This window comes from Apis cerana, linkage group LG7 (assembly GCF_029169275.1).
Source record: "Apis cerana isolate GH-2021 linkage group LG7, AcerK_1.0, whole genome shotgun sequence".
Taxonomy (NCBI): Eukaryota; Metazoa; Arthropoda; class Insecta; order Hymenoptera; family Apidae; genus Apis; species Apis cerana.
The window spans coordinates 6,496,426-6,519,744 of record NC_083858.1 but is presented as its reverse complement, the minus strand read 5'-3'; the positions used below and the strand labels follow the sequence as shown (position 1 = coordinate 6,519,744).

Genomic DNA, 23,319 nt, shown 5'->3' with positions numbered 1-23,319 from the left:
AAAAAAAAAGATTCGTTTTTTATAATTATAGTAATTATTTTTTATAATTATAATAAAATATAAAAAATATAATATAGTAAATATATAGTAAATATAAAAAAGTGAGAATAAGAATTTAATAGTTTCTTATACTTTATAAAAAAAATCTATTGTTTAAATAAAAAGAAATATTTCATGTTGTGATAAAAAATTTTTAATTTTTCTCATTATATATATATATATATATATATATATATATATATATATATATATATGATGAATTTAATATACATATATAATATATACATGTATATATTATAAATTTAAGTAATTTTAATTGATAATTTAGAATGTGTTTTAGTGATAGAAATAAAATCTATAAATTGTGCATTGAATTGTTAATGAATATATAAATAAAATAATAAAGAAATAAATTATTTAAAAATTAAAAAAAAATAAATAAATAAAACTCTTATTACATAGAATAAAATATTTCATATTGACATTTCACACTGCACTAAATATGTACATTATTATAAAAAATTTATCATTATAATATTTATCATTATAATATTTATATCATCGTTAAAAAATATAAAAAAATATATCATAAAAAAATATAAAGAAATGTTTAGTAAAAATAGTTTATAAAATCATATTTTATTTGATAAACATATTAATTATAGTTTCGTTGTTGATATAAAATGAGAATTATAACATGGAAAGTACTTTCAAATTTATTTTTATTTTGTCACTTTATTCATAGACATTACATAAATAATAGCATGACAAAGATTCATATATACAAACGCAACAAGAGGATAGGTAAGTGCAATACTATATGTGGTTCGTTCAAGTTTGAAGTATAGCACTCATACGATTTTCGAAGGTATTGTTGGTGAAATGGACCGACTAAGGTGCTTGCTGTGAATATTTTCACATATACAATCTGATGACGTACATGTGTATGCACAAAACTGTGAAAAACTCACACCACGCGAAACATTGGAGCTCGATGTCAAGGGGTCCCAGGAACAATATAACGGCATAAAGCCAACCTTTCTCCACCTCCTTCCCAATACTTCAATGCAAATGGTTCGCTCCGGACTCACCTTCTACCAATACAATTCTTCTCGACTCCTATGATTTTTTGTGTCGAAGAATTTTTCAAAGTGAAAAAAAAATATCTCTGACCAAAAACAAAATAGAATTTATTTAAAACTCTTATGTAAAATATATATATTATATATATTATAAATGTATATATTACGAAATACCTATTTTTATATCAAAAGAAAAATAATTTACTCGAACAAACACTATATTGAATTACTAAAATTAAATTATATAAAAGATAAAATGAAAAATTCAATTACTATATATTATTGAATAAATTTATTAGTTTGTTGTATCTTAAAAAATTTATTTGTCAGATTTAGATTTTAATAGTTTAAATATTACAGAAGATAACTTTTTTCGCTATTAGAAATCATATCAATATTTTAAGAAAAATTTTGCTTCTATCTTGTATTGTTTTTATTTTAATTTATTCTAATCTATAAAAAACTTAAATATAATTTTGAATTATTAAAAAAAAAAAAAAGAATTGTATTTGTAAAATATTAAATTGTTAAATAAATAAATATTAGTAACGAAAAAGAAAAATAATAAAACAATAATAAATAAAAAATAATAAATAAATTAATAAAAATTATAAATAAATTAATAAATAATTTTAATGAATAATAGTTATCACATTATTAATTATGAAACTTGAAACAAGTGGTAATTTTATACGATTTAATTAAAATTTATTTATAAATATAAAATATTTCGCAGAGAAATAGTAAAATTATATTATTTTGGAATATTTCGTAAAAAGAAATATGAGTCGACTTGACTCGAATAATTTTTTATTCTCTATATAACAATATATAACATTTACCTTTCTATTACTATTCTCGTTTTTTTATTCAATTTATGTTACAACACATATAGAATTTTATGGTGTTAGATTGTGTGCGAAATTGTAACTTGTGAACGTTGGAGCAAGCAATAGTATAAACTGAAGCGAACGGCATTTCAAAATAATAATCAGATCTACGTCGATGATACATACCAGACCAATATACCCCTTTAAAATTGCACATGTAAATATTTGCATTTAACCACAAGTGCAGATGGTAAATGGTGAATTTCCAAGAATTTCCTTGTTTAAATTTGAATTTAATTTTACAAATATCAGAACATTATATATCTTTATTTATAAATATTATAAAAATTAATAAATACAGAGAAAATAAATACTGAATGATGAAATAAATCAATGTATCGTGTCACGAAACTAAAAGAAAAAAAATTTTATGTATTTTTTCATTCTTTTTATATTTTTTTGATATATTAGTCCCATCCTATCTAAAAAAATCAAAGATAAAAATAATTTCGTATAATTATTGAATTTTTTGAGACACATTAAATTATAATTAAATATGATTTATTAACTTATTTCTGCAAATTTAACTTATTATATATATTATAAAAAAAAATCCTGATAAATCATATTTTTTAATTTTTATTAATAAATAATTTTAAAATTGATTATTAAAATCTTAAAATCTGTCAAAATTTATATTTTTTTATTATATTTTTTAACTTTAAAATATCTTTTATTTATTTTTTGCTTTCATAAAATAATAAAAGAATAAGAAATAGAAAATTAATAAAAATAAACTTTTCAAATTTTTTTTCTGTTGTCATCATTTAATTTGATATTATTTTCATATAAATTACTGAAAAATAAAATTATCCAAAATATTTACTTAAATTATTCAAATATTTACTACTTATATTACTAGTAGTACATAATTACACATGAATTTATGCTTAGATTTGGCTTTAAATTACAATTGTTAAATCGGCTTGAACTAATTTACACAACATCTAAAAGAATCTCTCAAATATGGTATAAGAGTCATTGAAAGCGAATCATCCGAGGATTCGTTAAGCTCAAGTTCAATTCACTGACAAAAGGACAAAATCTTCACGCTTGTTAAATACAGAAAATGTTTCAAATCATGCTTTCAAAAACATTCTAGTTGCTAATAAATTTAGGTATTGCAATAAAACGATCAAAATGGTTATCATGTAACATTTTCATTTTTTGTTTACAAGCGAAAGCAAATCTTATCTATAGGAATTGTAGAATACGTTATTGGCAATAGGTAGAGAATGATTTATAGTAAGAATGTGATAGTAATTAGTAATATGAATTGTAAGTGTAATCTATAAAGGACAATTTCAATATTTTTCCTCTAAGAATATATGATACAAATATATTTTTTCAATTATGATAATATAATAATTATTAATTATATTTACAGTATATATTTCAATATAACTTAAATTTACAAGTTTATAAATATAACTATTTTTTTTGTGAAATTACAATTCATGTTATGTTAAATAAATATTTATCTATATGTAATTACATATACTGCATATTATCAATCAACAAACTACAAATAAATATTTCTTACAAGCAAATAATATAACAAATACACTATATATTGGAAATTTGAATAAAAATGTATTGTATTTTTTATATATTTAACTTGTATCTCATGTTAGTTCAAGTTAGATTACTTTACAAACTTTGAATTTAAAAAAATTCTACGTTTCCGCATTTTGTTGAATGAAATCGTGAAAGCGAAAAGAAAAGTTGGTGACAGTAAAAAGTTTATCAAGACATTCTGGATATATCTACCGATGAACATTTTGCCAAACGAAGAAGGAAAGAAGATGAAGAGTCCAAAGCTTACTCTTACTTTAAAACTAATCCTAGTTGCCAATAGTTTTAGCGAAGAAAGATTCTTCGTTTTCTTTTTGACATAAAAACTTTTCTGATTTAGCTACTAACTGATGATAAGCCAACCGATTATCGTTTGATTGACATTACTGCTAGTTGATTATGCTTAATGAAAATAAAGTAATTCAAGTGTATTTTAAAAACTTAAAAAATCATGATCTATAATAATTTATTTCATTTTTTTTTGTAAAGTAAAACTAAGAAAAATATTAATCTATTACAATATTAAGTAAATAATTATTTAAATTAAGTTAAATTAAGTTAAAAGAAGTTAAAATCATACTACTTATTGATTATATTTATAAATAAATATAATATCAATATCTATCTATTAAAAATAAATATTCAAAAAATAATTTATTTTTGTTAAAATAATTTAACAAAAAATAATAAAAGGCAAAAAATACAAAAAAATAATTTTGAATATAATATAATTATATTTGTTAATATTCTTTAAACTTGATTGAGAAAAAATCAATGAAATAATTCATTCTCACTTATGTTTAGGAATATAGTCCATAAAATGAAAAATAAGAATACGATGACAAATATATAAATATCTTCGTTACTTTGTATAACAAAATGATAAAAATATTTATTTAATTTTTGTAACTTTAGTTAAAAGATTTTATATTATACTATATTATACGGAATATATGTGTGATATTTTAAAATAAAAAAATTTTTGTCATTAATATTTTCATGAATTTTGATTTACACAATTTTTTGCATCCCTATTTTATTATCTATCTAAAATTATCTAAAATTAACTTTAATTATTATATATAATATATATATTTTATATCAGTTTCATTTTCATAAAAAATATCACCAACATAATGAAATGTAATGATATTGAAATAGAGATGCACAATTCACCTCTTTTTAAAATTAGAATCGAGCATCAAAAACTCGCTATCATATCTCACAGTGTATGAGTATAAATGCATGTATCATATTTCATTAAAGTGTTACATATATTCAAGAAATATCAATAGTCTGTAAAATAAATATAAATGGAGCAAGTGCTAATTGTAGTATTCCTAATTAAATAAACGATACAAACTACATCTTTTTTCAAAGTAATTATCTCTGAGATTGAATTTTTTTGCAATAATTTTTTTTGCGATAACCTTAGATATTGATGATAAAAAAAATTTCTGTACAATAATAATTCAATTATTAATCAATTATTAAAATATTTAAAATTATCAATTATCAATTATTAAAATATTAATATCTATTTAATAATTATAATAATATATATTATTTGTATGTATTTATCATATTTATATTTTAAATATTTTATCTTTCATATATATTTTAGATATTTTAATTTTCATTTTTCTAAAAATTTGTACATTCAGAAATGTCAATAATAATTTAATATATAAAAATTAGAATAAAAATATTAGATGATTTAAATTTATTTTATTAAATCTATTTAATACAAATAGAAAGAATAGGAGAATAATTGTATGAAGATGCATAGATTTTGAATATTATTCGTGTTTATTCTATAAATATACTTATTGATTCAATTGCGATTGCAATTTATCATCTTTTCAAAGCATTAAATGAATTCATTATTCCTTATCATGCATTCTATGTTACTGATATTTAATTATCTTTTCTCATTAAATATATATGTATTTTCATTTAGTATAGCCCTGCTAATACATTATTAATTGATTTGGCTCTTGTCATAATTACTGCAATTCGATGAATAAATGGTGTAATATTAAAGTATATATTCGCGAAGAATGTTAATATGCTAACTAATGAAATTCAATATATCTAATTATGATACCAATTATGATCAAATTTCATCAATGAAATATACATTAATCTTGACTGAAATACAATGCTTAATTAATGTTAATATGTTAATGTTAATTAAATTATTTCATTATTGAAAAAAATCTTCACAACTTTCAATAAATTTTAAAAATTGTAAAAATTGATAATAATTTATTGAATCTATTTTTCTAAATGATAATTTGAACAAGATATAGTAATAATAATGTGAACAAAATGAATTAAAAAACTATTAAAATTAATATCTAATAATATGTCAATATTATAATTAAAAGTATTTTTGCTAATTAGAATGCTAATTATTGCTAATTAAAAAAACGAAAAAAGGATTATAAATTACTTAAATATTATGAATGCAATTCAAAGAAAATTGAAAAATTTAAGCTATACACAATAAACGAAATATTTATCTAAAAATAAATCTAAAAATAACAAAATTAGACACAATAAATAATTCTGTTACATAATTATATATAATTATTGATTTCACCAGAGCTTTAATCTACTGTTATATCCTATATTACGCCATTAATTTCATTAATTTTCGTATGATATACACTTATATATATCTATATCTGTTCGCATAATGCGATATTATTTAGTTTCTTTAACATAATTGAAATTATAAATACGATGTTTTTATTAATAATTATTATGGAATATTTAAAAAATCGATTAGATTTATTGACATTTATTGAATTAATTAAAATATTATTTGTGTACTCAATTAATTAAGCTTCATTAATTGACTCTGGTTCACTAAATTAAAATTCGTTTCGATCAAATGAACATTAATTAGAGTACTATTTTTCATACTTCATTTAGATCTGTACAAGATAAGAATTTCCAGAAATGAACAACCGAAACAATTTTCTTAAAAATTGTAACATGATAAGCAATCGTAATAAACCACCTTAAATATTATGTATTGTGAATTATGATGACTGTTGTTTTTTTCATTTCTACTTATGTCCACATTGTTCTTGATAGATATCATTAAACCAGTTTAAAACCGAGAAACTTAATTAAGCTTATAAGATTTCACGAAATACGGATATATATTTGTTATATAATTGTTGCTATATTTATATTTAAGAATAGGCAACATTATTAAATATTAAGTTGTATAAGCTTATCTATTCTATTTAATTTATATAAGTACGATTAATCTTCAATTTTTTATCATTTTTATATTAATTGTTAATTATATAGTATTTGTTATATAAACTATATTACGCCATTGAACGATAGATTAATTCCTATAGAAAATTACTCAATCCTAGAGAAATATAGTCAACAATTTTCTCAATAGCATTCTCAACAGCAAGAAAATGTTATTCATTGTGATGTATGTATATCAAATATAAAGACATGGAAAAATTAAAAAGTAAAATCAATCATAATTAAATAATTATAGTCTGATTATTATTATTTAATTTATTATTAATCATTTGTTTCAGAAAAAATGAGTAAAAAAAGAAAAAAATTAATTATTTTGTAATATATTACTATCTTAATTATTACTTAATACTAAGTACTTAACACATTACTCAGAATCTTTCATTATTTTAATAAGATACATTTTTATTATTGTATCATAAATTTTTGCAAATATGAAACTTATGTATTTTTATGCGCATTTTTCTTTTTAATTATATAATTTAAAATGTTCGAGTGAAATTCAATAAGTTCAAGTGAAATGAAATAAGTTTTTGCATGTTATAAATGTATGGATATGCTAGCTCTTTATATTCAAGAGGTAATTTTCAGGCATTTGGTTTGATGCGATAACTTGACAATATTTATTTATGTTTGATTTCTTTAGAATATCACTTTATGAATATTTCATGAATAAATTCCTGAATTCTTCGTATATAAGAATTATGCAAATTGAAAAATTGATAAAATATTAAAATATAAGTTTTATAATTTATGAAATCATTTTAAGTTAATTATAAAAAATTCACCGAACATGTATCGTATTGAGTTGATTCGACCAAGCAAAAGGTCTCGAACGCAAAGAATTAAAATATTACAAAAATAATATGAATGTGATATTTGTTTAAGACAAGATGAAAAAAAATTTTTTGAGACAAGAAAATTAACGATTATATTAGTTCTAATTTGATTTTTAGTTCTAATTGTTAAAAAGATCAATTAATTTTTATATTTCATAATAATATATGATATAATATATGATATCGATAATTTTTTTGAGCTTGTTGATGTATTTTTCATCTACGAACTTTAATGAATTTGAAATATGTTATAAAGGATAATATATAGAATAAATTTCAATAATATTACAATGAATTTCGTCTATATATATATATATATATATGATAGTATGCAATTCACTTATCAGATGTAAACTCATCGTGATATTAAATAATATGTATAACTGATGAACTAATCATCAAAATAATTCATAAATAATAATAATAATCAATAATAATAATAATCATCAAATAATCATTAATAATTCATAAATAATAATTACAAACCGAATGTGCGGAATGCGAAAATAAAATATAAAACAATTTTTCAATGATTGAAATAATTACGAAATAAATCATTCAATGCTTGTAATCGATGCGTAATAAAAACATTTTTCAAATTTTTCATGTTTATGTTCACACGACTAATGAGAAAACTAAAGTTGTCAAAACTAAAGTTGTTCTTTGACGAACGAATTCTCTAACGTTCCAGACCTTCAGGAATTGATCCTACTACATACTTGTGAACTTCTGAAACTCCCTGTGAAAACTAAATAGGAAGTTAAGTCCAATTTCCAGTTCACTGCTCTTGAAGTTGGAATTCTGTTGAGGACAGCGGGTATGTCGTGACACAATCTATGGTGAATTTAACAAATGAAATGCGTCGAACGGCGGCAACATGAACAAATTACAAGTCAAGAATCAAAGAAAGTTTCTCGAGAGAAATTCGGTTAAACTGGCCTTCAACAGTAAGATTACTATCGAACTCGTTCTATCAACTATCTAATTGATTGAAGAGTCGAAAAAAAATCACTTTCGACAGTTTTTAAGAATAAAATCGCTAAGATGAGTTAAAACTTTCAATTTTTAGTTCTGATTACCTTCATGTATTTGCTTCTGTCATTCTAATTTACCGCTATTTGTGAATTGCACAAAGATGTTACCGCCATTTCCGAGAAATCATTAACACTCTTTATTATTTTCATACATTCCACAATTTCGTTCAGTTCTATCTTCTGAATATTTTATTACTCTATACACAATACAAAAAATACCTTACAATACAAAAAATAGGTCATTTCACAATGTGCAATATTCTCCGAAAAATTTCATTTCTCTCTCCTATATTTGAAAGGTTTACTATTTAAAACTTTTTTTACTATTTTTTTATGACATACCGTTTCTTATCTTTAAAGATGATAATATAAAATTATTGTATTCTATTGTAAATTAATGATTAATTTTGTGAATTCTTATCTTTAAAATTTTTATATAAATACTTTATAATATTTTTAAATTTGTATTTTTGAAACTACAAAATATATCATGAAATTTTGATATATTATAAATTAGAAACAATAGTAAAAATAATTAATAATAGACTACAATATTTATTAATAGCATCATTATTAATAGCATTTAATAATATTGAAATTATTTTTTATGATTGCATTATTCATTGATATAAATATATTAATTATTTATTAAATACTAATTATAATATTATTAATTGATATATATTTTTTTCTTTTAGTTACTGCAAATCATCCACCTCAGAGACCATGGATACCATTGACAAGACCGAATAGATCGAGACCAACGTGTAAGTGCATTTAATTATATAAATTTATTATGTAATATAATTATATAATAATTATATAATAATATAATAATACAATAAAACATTATTATATATTCTATAATATTATCCTATATTTTAATATATATAATATATTTCTATAATAAAATAAATCTATGAAATATGAATGTTTTTAATTCTTATAAAACGTAATTTATTTATAATTATATATTTGATTTATTATAAATATTAAATAATATTGCAAACAATTATTTATTAGAATAGAATGAATTATAAGATTAAAATTCTTTATTATTATTTATTATTTATTATTATTTATTATTTATTATTTATTATTTATTATTTATTATTTATTATTTATTATTTATTATTTATTATTTATTATTTATTATTTATTATTTATTATTTATTATTTATTATTTATTATTTATTATTTATTATTTATTATTTATTATTTATGGCTTCTAATAATGCTCGAATAAAAAATATCTTTTATAGAAATATTAAAATTTGAAATTGTGAAAATATCTAAATATAATCAATAAAAATTTTTTAAGATACTACAAATCATTTAACAATTATTATATTTATTGATTTTATAAATATATATTTAATAATTTACTTTTTGTTTTCAGAAGATAATATTTTTTTTATATAAAAATAATTATATATAATTGTAAATGGAATGAATAAAAAAAATTATTATTTCATTATTAAATTTTAAATTTGCACATTTACATTGTGAAGATCATTATATATATTTATTTTAAGATATTAATTAATAAAATTAAATTATAATATAAGGTTAAAAAAAATACTATGAATAATAATATAATAAAATAAAATAAAAACAAAAAAATCGAATGATAGATATAGATATGATAGATTTACACATATATTTAAAAAAAAAATTAGAAATTAAAATTTTAAAGATTTTGCAATAATTAAAGAATTAATTTTATAGAAATTATCTCTTACATAAAAAATTAAAAAATTTTTTGAATTAAAGGCAAATTTATATTGCTATTAAAAAATAATTATACAATTGCAATTTTTTATTCCATATGCATTGAGTTAAAAATAATTCATCTCATTATATAATTATATTTCATATTTTTGCTCCTTAGAAATGTTTATTATTTTCTTCTAATTTAATAAAATTATATAATAAAATATATAATATAAATATATAATAAAATTAATAATAAAGAATTTTTGATATAAATATTTTTATTTATATATTTGTTTTTATATTTTATTTATTTTTATATAAATAATAAAATAAAACCTATGATAATAATATTGAAACATTCAAGTTCAAAAAATTAATATTAATAATTCATAAAAAAATTTTATTTTTTAGTAATTTAATAAAATAAACACCAATTTAATAGCTTAATAAAATAAATACAGCAATAAACATGAACAAAATAAAACTTAAATTTTTATTTTATTCTATTAAAACAATTAATTTAAAAATTTGAAAATATATAAGACCTTTCATTAGATAATTTTTATAATTGAAACATAATTCCATTTAAATTGAAAACTTTTTAAGAACTTCATACGAATTCCTTACATATAAAAATATTATAAACTATAATTTTTTGGACCGATCATAGAATTATAAATCTTTTCATAAATCTTTTCATAAATATGAAAATCTTCCTAGATTTGATATGCATGAACAAAAACAGACAAAAGATTTTTATGGCTCTTGGCGAGATTTTTATAGAGGAATTTTCAGATCAGTATATAGAGAGAACATCAATTTATCTGTTAAATTTTTATGAAAACATAGACATTGTTATCACAACGATATCAGTCAATAAAAGTAGCATAATAATTCTATCATAAATCCATTTATCAATCTATAAAAATTAATTGAAAAAAATAATTAAAACCTTTTCGTATAATTTATTAAACTCTTTAAATTTCTTCTCTAAATCTAAAATCTAATTTATCATATTATCATTATTTTTCAAAAGAAAAGAGAAAAGTTTTCATTGAAAAATAAATGATACTTTTATTTTACACGAAAAAAAATTAATTACAAACATCTATTATAATTCTAAATTTTTTTACTTAAAATATACATTTTAAAGTTAAATTTAAAAAATGTATAAATAAAATACTCGGATTTGATTTTATGTAATATATATGTGTAGAACAATTAAATAAGTATTAATATAAATAAAAGCAGGAAAGGATTATTAAGAGAAAATTAGGAAAAGTTTAGGCACATATTGTAAATATAGAATAAAAGATATAAGATAAAAGATTAAAACAGAATAATCAAATGTATGTTGATAAAAAAGAGTTTCGGATGGTAAAATAGAATTGTAGAACAAAAGAAAAAGACAAGTAAAAAAAAAAGAAAAAATAAAAAAGACAAAAAGAAAAGTATAAAATCATTAAAAAGAAAAAAAAAATGAAAATGATATGCTTAGAAAGATAATATGATATAAAGATGATAAGAGAAAGAAAGAAATATGACTTGATAAAGGAATTAAAAGAAAGAGAGAATAAATAAAAAAAATATATATATAAGTACTAAAAATTTGCATAAGAAAAAAGTACAATATGTAAATCAAATAAAATAAATATGGAAGACTTTTACAAGAGCAATAAAAAATAGAAAAGAAAATATAAAATTTGAAAAAAGTCAAGAACAAAATGAATAAGAAAAGTTAAAAAATTAAAAACAAAAGAAGAATATAATGATAAAAAGATTGGACATGCGGGAGTATGAAGAAGTGGAAAAGTTTATGCAGATGGAACTGAAAGTTAACTATAAAATAGATTAAACTAGAATAATAGAAGCAATAAAACAATTGTTGCAAGAATAAAAAAAAATTATAAAGAAAAAAAACATTTTTAAAGAAAAAAAAATTTATTAATCATAATTTATATTATAGTAAATATAATTTGCAAAGAGCATCAATAAATATAAATAAAGATAGATTATTAAAAAATCTAATATAAAAGAAAAAAAAACAAAGAAGATAAACAAAGAATAGATCCAAAAATAAGAAAAAATTATTATTTTGAAACATTGTAGATTTAAATAAAGATAAGAAATTTTTTTGATTTATTGAAGAGTTCCAATTTGACTTTGACAGAAAACGTGAATTGAAAGAAATAATTGGAAAAAGATAAAAAACAGACCATTGAAAGGCAATATATGAAAATATCAATCAACAATAAAGATAAAAAAAAATTAAGAGATATTATAATAAATATTATAACAAAAATTAGAAGAAAGTAAAAAAAGAAAAATGAAAGAAAAAAGAGAATTATACAAAAATTGTATAAAAGGAGATAATGATAAATGAAAAAACATAGAACATATGGATTATATATTGTAGAAAAGATATAAAGAAATTAAAATAAAATATAATAAAGCAATAAATTAATAATTGAGAATGGCATTTAATAATTTATTTTCATGTTTTATAATATAAAAATTAAAAAGAAAAAATATAAGATAGAAAAATTTCGAAAAATAAAAAAGTCTATAAAAAGAATAAATATTAAAAATAGAGAAGAATTTACATATTTATATATTTACAATTTATATATAACAGAGAACAGAGTTATAGATATGTATACAACAACAATATAATAGCGAAATAGAAGATTAGGAAGTTTAAAATAGAAAATAAAGTTAAACTATTTGCTACTATTTATTGAACTAAAAAGAAAAAAAATAAAAAAAAGGGGAAGGAACAATAAAAGAAAAGATAGAATCCGATGACAAAGCAAAAAAAATATAAGAAAGATATTAAAGATTAAAATTTTAGCACAGTGAAAATAAAGAAAAAATGATAGAAATTATAAAAAAATTATATTATTGAATATAATTTTTAAACTTTATGCGAAATAATTATGAATGAAAGATTAATGATGGAAATAAAAAAAAAAGATCCTAAAATGACACTCAAAAGAGAATTTAAGAAAATTAGATACACAATAGATAATCTATATATTTTACAATTTGTAATAAAAAAAGGCATAAAAAAGAAAAAAAATAAAATATCTTCTTTTTGGATTGCTTTTAATAATATAGACTGAAAGAAACGAGAAATTTTAAAAAAGAAAGGAAGAAAAAAAAGATTAATAGAAAGAATAAAAGAGATATTAGGAAATGAAAAATAATAATGAAAAAATATAAAATAAAAGAAATTAGGAAAGAAGTAGACAGGAATGCTATTTATGTTTTGCACTAATCATTATGAGTTTGCATTTAAGAAGAAGAGATTTAAGTAGAGATTGATAATTGAAATTTTATATAATGAAAATTAAAATTTTATTATTATTTATTAAATAAACTATAATAATAATATAATATTTTATATATTATAAATATGTATTATTAAATATATATACAATACATAAATAATGTAGTAATAATAATTAATAAGAAACAAAAATATAAAAAAAATACAAAGATACATGATAATTAAATTTAGATGAGACAAAAAAAACTAAGAATAAAATTAAGAATAATATGAATAGAAGATTTGGAAGAACGAAAACCAAAGATAAGAAATATTGAAAGAAAAGATAATGAAGACAACAAAAATATATAATAAATTAAAAAGGATAGAGCTTAAGATTAAGAATATACATTCATAAAAAATTAATGAAAAAATGAAAACATATAATTGCAAAATATATGATAAGCGTATGACAAGATAAAAAAATATAGGATATAATAATAAATATAAACTTATAAGAAGCAATAAAAGATTGAAATATTTAACAAATAAAACTATTAAAAGATGTCAAAGATTAATTGTGAGAATAAGATGTGAAAATATAAAAGAATATAATAAGTATTGACTGAAAAAAAAGAACAGAAAATATAAATTGAATAAATGAAATTTGAATTGTTTAATAGAAGATTGTGAAAATATAAGAAAAATTGAATATAGATTGAAATAAATAGTAAAAGAAAAAAATTATAAAAAGATAGTTGATTGATTAAGAACATTAATATGAAGAAAAAAAGAAAGAAAAAAGAAAGAACGAAAGAAGAAATAAAAAATTTGATCTAACTAATCAATTTATATAATAATATATACATATATTACAATATAATAAATATTTTTATTAATTGGTGAATTTAAAAATATTAATGGAAAATTTTAAAAGTCATTAATTTTATTTTTAAAATAAATGGAATAATAATAGATAATAAAAAAAAACATATTTTTACCAATAAAATTTTATCTTATAATAATAATATTATAATTAATAAGATTTTAAGTATTGTAATGATTAAATTTTTTATTTTATTATTATTTATTATTTTATCTAAATTTTTATTATTATTTCATTATATTATTATATTATTATTCATTTCATTAATACAAAAGTTGATACAATTATAAATTGCAATTTATTCGTGTCTTAATCGAATAATAATAAATTAATAGGTTTTTTCAAAGTCTCTGATTGTTAAAATACCGTTATCTTTGCCTATCTTTCATCTTGATCCTGAAGAAACACATAGAATTATTTGAAATTTGCTGGTCGTGATAAGTCAGTACGTGCAACAACGCGGAATGAGACTAACGACTATGCCAGCAGGACCGTGCAAATTACTTCTTGCACTTCTCATGACGACCCTGACAATCATAATCATTATAGGCTGTACACGAGCAGTCGTTGCATGTATTCTTTGGTAGACAAAGTAATTATGAATCATTATCATTCCTATGTTTATAACAGCACAATTAGACTCTTATTAAAATTATTGTTATACGCGTAATCATTACTATTGTCACTTTCATTTTTGTTACAATCAGTATGATTAATTCAATCTCATAAACTTTTACTAATAACTTTATTATTGTTGTTACTTTATTATTGTATTTATCATTGTTATTGTTTTTAAATAAATTATATAATACAAGAAATTAAATTATTAATAATTTTAAATTATTGATATCTAATGTATTATCAGTAATTTTTTGAGTAAACAAAAACAAAATCAGATTTTGTTTTATATTTTAACAAGAGATTTTAAAAATAAAAAGATAATATGCATAGTATATGTTAGAGATATTAAAGATATTATAGAAATATATAGAAATATTATACTCTTTCATTTTAGTATTTAATTAATAAATAAAATATTTTTTTATATATAATAAATAATTAACAAAAATGGTATAAATAAAAAAAATTTTTTGATAATTTTTGATAAAAATATAAGCATAAAATCTGTTTTATCAACATGAATGTTAAAAAAGAGTACACAATGAAAAAGCGAATCTAAAACTTCATTAAAATTCAATATTCTTAATTTATTTGATTTAGATTATTTTTTATTAGTTCTTTCTATTAGGAAATCATTGTTTTTTAGAAATCTTTTTAATGACATTCTTGACTTCTTGCAAATAGAAGATTATAGATTAAAAACGTAAATTAAATAAATCTGTTCAGATTTTTTGAGATGGCTTTGATGACTATTGAGACAGATCATGGCATCAATGATTTCGAAAATGTTTCTAAACCATGAAAGGAATTACAAACATTTTCATAGTTTACATTGCTGTTATTGTCAGCTACATAATTTATATGCAAATTATGTCATGAAATCTTTTCATCGAATACGAAATAAAAACAATGATGATAATTTAATGACTGAAATCTATTTTTGAAGAATTATAATCTGTATTTAGGAATTTCAATAAACATATTAGACTATATAAACAACAATGTTTCTCTACAAATATATATTTTTAAATATAAAATTCAAATCTGTTTTTATTTTTCTTTAAAGTTTCTATTTTTAATATATTCGAATCGATGATGTTGTCTCATAATAAAATTTGAATGCTAAAAATGAAATGTTGTTTATTTGTAAAAAAAATGAAAAATAAATAAAAACTGAATACAATAATATAAATAACAAGATTAGAAATTTCATTATGTTCGAAATAATCATTAAGATATTAAAACAAAAAGTTGATGGAAATATACATATAATTCGAACATATTCAATCAAAAATTCGTTATAGAAATATACATTCAATTTTTAAATCATCATTCTTTTTTCAATTTATATATATATATATATATATATATATATATATATATATATATATATATATACATATGTAAGCCATCTTTATTTTTTGTTCAAAAGCTTAAAGATAAGATTTCATATTATATATAACGCTTATATTATATATAAGCGTTAAATATTACAATGTAATACATTTATATTACAATATAAAATAATATTTTTATATAAGATCTTCAAATGCATCCGCAAATAATTTTCATTTATTTTCAAAATTTAAATTCGATATTTATAGTAATTTATATCTTTATATTTATTTTATATTAATCTATATTTATTTTATTTATTTTTATATTTATTTATACTTAGAAATATTATTTCGATAAATAAATTATTTTAAATTACAGCATAAAAATTAAATATATCCAAATCAATTTATTATGTATAATAATTTGTATTTTATACAATTTAATAAATCATTTCACACTTGATTCATAATTGCTTTCATTATGCAAGATAATATAATAAAATTCAAACATTAATTGAATAATCCAATATCTACTTCGAATTTACGAATTATTTTTTATGAATTTTATGAATTTTATAAATTTATGAATTTATGAATTTTTAATTATTTAAATCTAATTTCATTATTGACAAAGAAAACTTTATTATTTTATATTTAATTTCATAATATTTTATCACAATAAATAAAATGATATATAAAATGAAATAAAATGATAATAAAATGAAATATAAATATAAATTAATATAATTTATAATAAATTAATAATTAATAAATTATAATAATAAAATTAATAATAATTAATAAATTAATAAATTTTTTATAAAATATAAAATATAAAATTACTTATAAAAATATAAAATACAAAATATAAAAAATAAATTACTATTAATATTATAAAATTTAAAAATTTTTGTAAAATTTTTATTTTTTGTAAAATTTATTATTACAAAAAAATAAAACTATGTAAAATATATCTACGAGTATTTATATTGCTAAATCAACTAGTAAAATAATTTTTAGCTAAAAAAAAAGTCAGATCAAAATATTTTTAACTTAGAAAATTTGTTCATGCAAATTTTATTAAATAAAATTATAAATAAATGTTAATATTTTTAATTAATTTCAAAAATTATTAATAAAAGATATTAATAGAAGATCTGATATATAATGAGAAAATAATTTCAAATATTTACTTATTTATTTAAATATTTATTTATATATATAATATACAGTCAAAAAATTTGAAAACAAAATAAATAATAATTCAATATGAATTGAGTGTTTCATTATCTCTATGAACAATCAAATAGAAATCAGATAAAATCAAATAGAAAGTAAATGAAAAGAAATGAATTTTTATTATTAATGAAATAATAAATTGAAAAAAAATAAAATTTGTAAAATATTAACTCAATTCTAACGAATTAAACAAAAAATCATTTTTTTGTATTTTTTATATTATTTATGCTTTTAACTATTTTATACTCAAATAATCTTTGTATTTAACAAGATTCATCATAGCCGTCAAATTAATTATGTTCATCAATGTTCATAGAATTGTGAAGTACTTAGTAGCTATCTATACATACATATTTTTATAAAGTAATGGCATAATTAATATTTTTTAATCAAGATATAATTTAACTTCTGTTTTTTTTAGAAAATCTTTTATTTTTTAACTTTTAAAAAAATATGATACTGTAGTAATTATAAAATAACTGTTAGATTTTTTAATTAATTATTAATTATAATAAGTATTATATCTATATTATATAATTTTATTCTGTTTAACTTAAGGGAAAAAATTAATTAGTCTAAATCCATATAATGAATATTATATACAATAAATATTGTAATATGATTTTATAATAAAGTATATAATTAAAAATAAAAAATTTATTTCATACTAAAAATGATTTGTTTTATATTAAAAATAAAAATGTAATGATTTAATGTTTGAATAAAGGAAATAAAGAAAAATTTGATTTGTAAAAATATTCGTATGCATTTAAGTTATTAAATTAAAATAACAAGTTTCGTACAGTTGCAGTTGCAATATGCAACTTATGCAAACAATTCATCCAATGAAAATATCAATACAGAATGAAAAATAACAATAAAAAAAAATATGATAAATTTTAAAATAAAAATAAAACATATATTATTAGGAAAAATAATTTTTAATATATTTTAAACATATATTTATTTAAAACATTGTAACTCAAGGAAATATCAAATATAATATTTAACTTTTTTTAAAAAATTGTTATTTTAATTATTTTAACTTGAATTTCTTAAATATTCGAGAATTTTTGTAACATAAAAATTTATTTTCCTTCAACACTTTACTCAACAGTTTTTAAATATTTAAAAAACAATCTGTATTAAGATAAAAGTTTTATTTCCTAGCATTTATATACTATATTTCAAAATATATTGCAAAACATTTTTATTAAATTATATATATTTTTCTATCATAAAAAAAAATTGAATTTTATTGATCATCTAATATTTTGCAAATACAAAATAGAATATATTAATTATTGCAAGTTTCTAATCTATATTATTATATTATTTTAAAAAAAAAGGAGAATAAATAATACATATAATAATTGATACTTTTTATATAAAAAGAAAATATTTATTTTAATTTCTCCTTATTTATTTTCTTATACGTGATGATTATTTATGCCAAAAACTTAAATCTAAAAAAGATATGTTAATGATATCATAAAGTTGCATTGCAACTCGATATAAATAAAAGTAAACACAGAATGAGAATTGAAGACAAACGTGATCGATAAAACCAGATACATATAATACGAATTCTTTTTCGTTAGCTAACAGATACTTAAAATCTCAAAGCAAAAAATATATGCATTCCTTTATCAAAAACTTGGCCGCAATTGCAACTATATAAACTAGATCGAAAGCTGCAACATATCGGAATAATAAAATAGTTTTCCTGATTTATGAATCTGTTCGCATCAATGTGATGAACAACAGTGAAAAAAGTTTTATCTTTAATCGGTCGAGTTTTATTCCGCAAGAGTAAAACTAAAAGAAACTATCGAACTATCCATTACAGATAATTACAAATGGTACGATAGGCTCTCTTATCTACAAGAAAAGGTAATAAGAATTCTATATTCGAAGAGAGGGAAATCTTCAATTCTTGAATATGAATCTTTGCTGTTTAAAATGTTTTAATTATAAATAAATGATTATCTTTCTTATTAATAATTCGTCGTGGTTTTATAAAAATAATGTAATAAAAATATATAAATAATATAATAATATAATATAATAATAAATATAATAATAATAAAATCGATAAAGTTGCAAAAAAATTTTCCTCTTCAATGATTTCTAGATATGTTATAGAAGACAAGATTTTAAATATTTTTTTATGTATATCAACGGTCGGTCTTAATATATACAAAAAATTATTACTATTTTATATATATATATATATATATTATACTATTATGATTTTTTCTATTCATATTTCTATTCATATATATCTGTGATATATAAAATATGCATTGGTCATTATTATTATTATTATAATTTCTATTCATTAATTCTTTTAAAACATATAAATATATCATGATAGTTTTTACAATTAAAAATAATTATGATTATAAATTTATAACATCACAAAATCAAAAAGTAAATAATAAAAATCAAAGTAATCATATTAAACAATATAATGATATAATAGATAGTATAAAAATATATCTTCTCTTTCAATAAATATTTTTATTTTTAATTTTTTTTTAAAATAATTTTAATTTTTAAAATCTTAATTGGATTAATTTAAATACTTTACTCTTATTGTTTTCTCTTGTAAATTTATTCATATTAAATAAGAAATTATTTAATATAATTATTTAATATTGATTTTAATATTCTAAATATTTTGAATATGTTTAAAATGATAAATTTAAAAAAAATCCATGGCAGATTAATAACCTCATTATTTGTGATTTCTTTAAAATTTTTAAGGCTTCTAAAACTGTAATGATTAAAAAATCATTTAAAATTAAAGTTTAGTTTTATATTGAAAAATTTGAAAATTTTATTTTTTTAATAGATATCTCTAAAATGCTCTTTTAAATACTTTTTATGTATCTTAATTTTATTATTTAATAATTTCCAAAATCATATTATAATACAAAAAAAAATGTCTAAAAAATAATTATAGAGCTTTTGCCATATTTTTTGAGATCTTATCTTTTTTGAACATTAAAATAAGCTCTGTCTTATATACACTATTGTCTATATACACTATTTTGTAATATGACTACTTTTTAATAAAAACTATCTAAAGGAAAACAAAGGTACAACATTAATGATATATATTGTAATGATATATATCGATTTAAGCAATTGTATCCTTTAAATTGAAATAACAATTGGATTCACGTTAAAATATTACTTAATTAAAACATTGATTATGTACTTTTTTAAATTCATTTTTCTAAACCATTTTCTAAATTCCTTAAAATATCTTAAATAATATCTTAAATAATTATTTTAAAATTATTGATAATTTTATTTAATTTTTATTATAATTTTTATTGTAATTTTATTATAATTTTTTTTTATTTATCTTTTCATTAACTATTCTAATATATAATTAAATATTCAATTCTAAGGAAAATTTTTAATTTATAAACATTGTTGATTCGTAAGTTCATATTTAAAAATATTTTTTTTAATATTTAATTATATTTCTTTATTCAATATTTAATTTCAGTAATTTTAGTAAATTAACATCAAGTATACAATTACGATGATTTAATTTGATTAGAAATTTTTCTATAAGAAAATATTTAAAAAGTTTTAAATTTTATTTCATAATCTTGATCATTTAAAATGATGTCTAATTAGGAATTATAAGAATCCATTTAATATCCTTTTAAAATAACATAAACGTATATCTAAATTTAATAAGCTAGAAATAATATCAATTGATCCTTAATTAATCGGATTAAAATTAAAATTAAATCTCAATTAAAATTATTTAAAATTGTTATAATCAAAGATTCCACCTTATTAATAATAGATTCCATTAATAATATTATTTATTAATAATAAATGAATAGATTTTTTTCTCTTGCTCAAATATAAAAACAAGTCAAATTGTTTATACAAAAAAGAATAATAATTAATTTTGGTATGGTGATTTTTAAGTTGATTTTTAAGATGATTAGTTATTGAATAAATATTTTTATAATTATTAAATGATTATTAACAAAGTTTATGAGGAAATTTATAGTAATTATATTTTCAATTAATTATATAATAATTAATATAATACATATATATATATTTTATAATAAGCAAAAATTTATTATAAAGCTGCAAAATCAGAATATAAAAATCATACTTATACATGAATAGATAATTTAATAAATAATTAATATATATATATTTAAACATAATATATATGTATATGTATATTTATATTTATATATATTTATGTAAATTTTTTATTTTAAAGAAAATAATAAAATATAAAAACGTATGTATAAAAATTTACATGATTTTAATTTGTAATATCTACATCTTGATTTATAAATATTATATATATACAAATTATTATATCAATTGTCGATACTGAATAAAATCTGATTTATTACAGTTTCTCATTTACTTATTTATGTATATATATTCACTAATAGAATAATAAAATTTATTTTATTGATCTTATAAAGTTGAAGAACATCAACTTCTCGTTTAATTTTTTATTTATTTTAAGAATTGACAAAGATAAAGAATATTATATTATATAAACAATTTTAATGAATAATTTTTAATTGATCTTAATAAAGAATTACTATATTTATATCAAAAATTATTATATTAGAATAGTATGGCTAGTAAAAGTATAAAAAATAAAATATAAAATAAAAATAAAATTAATATTTTATAATAAAACTATTAAAAATTTGATTTCTTTATCAATTCGTTACAAGTTATTCATATTGAAATTCTATATAAGAAAAGCGATTTCTAAATTTAATAACGTTCAACATAATAACAAAAAAAATGTATTATTACATATGATAAACAACTACATAAATTTTATAATTTTTTTTTAATTTCTGATTAAAAAAAAAATAAAGGAATTAAAAGTTAGTAATGTTAATAATGATAAATATTTCTGTTTGTTTTTATTAAATTTTAATTTTAAATAAATTAAATGCTTTTATCACATCTATAAATATGTTATATGTCTTTTGTTACAGGTATATTCACAGTAATGTGTTATAATGTACTGTGTGACAAATACGCGACAAGACAGATGTACGGTTATTGTCCAAGTTGGGCGCTTGATTGGGAATATCGAAAGAAAGGAATTCTCGACGAAATACGACATTATGCCGCGGACATAATCAGCTTGCAGGAGGTCGAGACGGACCAATTCTATAATTTTTTCCTGCCAGAACTTAAACATGATGGTTATGATGGGATCTTTTCTCCAAAATCTCGAGCGAAAACAATGGCGGAAAATGACCGTAAATACGTTGACGGCTGCGCTATATTTTATAGGACAGCTAAGTAAGTTCAAGATATATATTTAAAAATTCATTTTATGTTTTGATATTAAATTCTAATTCTAATGTTTTCCAATTATTTTTATATATAATATAATAATTTAATTTAAATTTATCTTAGAAATATAATAACTTATGCATATAAAAATTAATTAAAAATATCTATTTGATTAATTTAATTTCAAAATCAAAATCAATTTCGATAAATTTT

General features: G+C 18.1%; 1 protein-coding gene across 3 annotated transcripts in view; it reads left to right on the top strand.

The window, feature by feature from the left end:
* LOC107993215 (CCR4-NOT transcription complex subunit 6-like) overlaps positions 1-23,319 on the top strand; it is a 355,976-nt gene that overhangs the window by 313,803 nt on the left and 18,854 nt on the right. For 2 of the 3 annotated variants that reach the window (XM_062076962.1, XM_062076960.1), the window contains exons 2-3: positions 9,413-9,481; positions 22,800-23,112. In XM_062076962.1, the coding sequence (XP_061932946.1) occupies positions 22,814-23,112 (299 nt within the window). In that variant the 5' untranslated portion in view covers positions 9,413-9,481; positions 22,800-22,813. Of the gene's footprint in view, positions 1-8,355; positions 8,498-9,412; positions 9,482-22,799; positions 23,113-23,319 lie in introns of those variants that run through there. The other variant, XM_062076961.1, reaches the window with a different exon arrangement.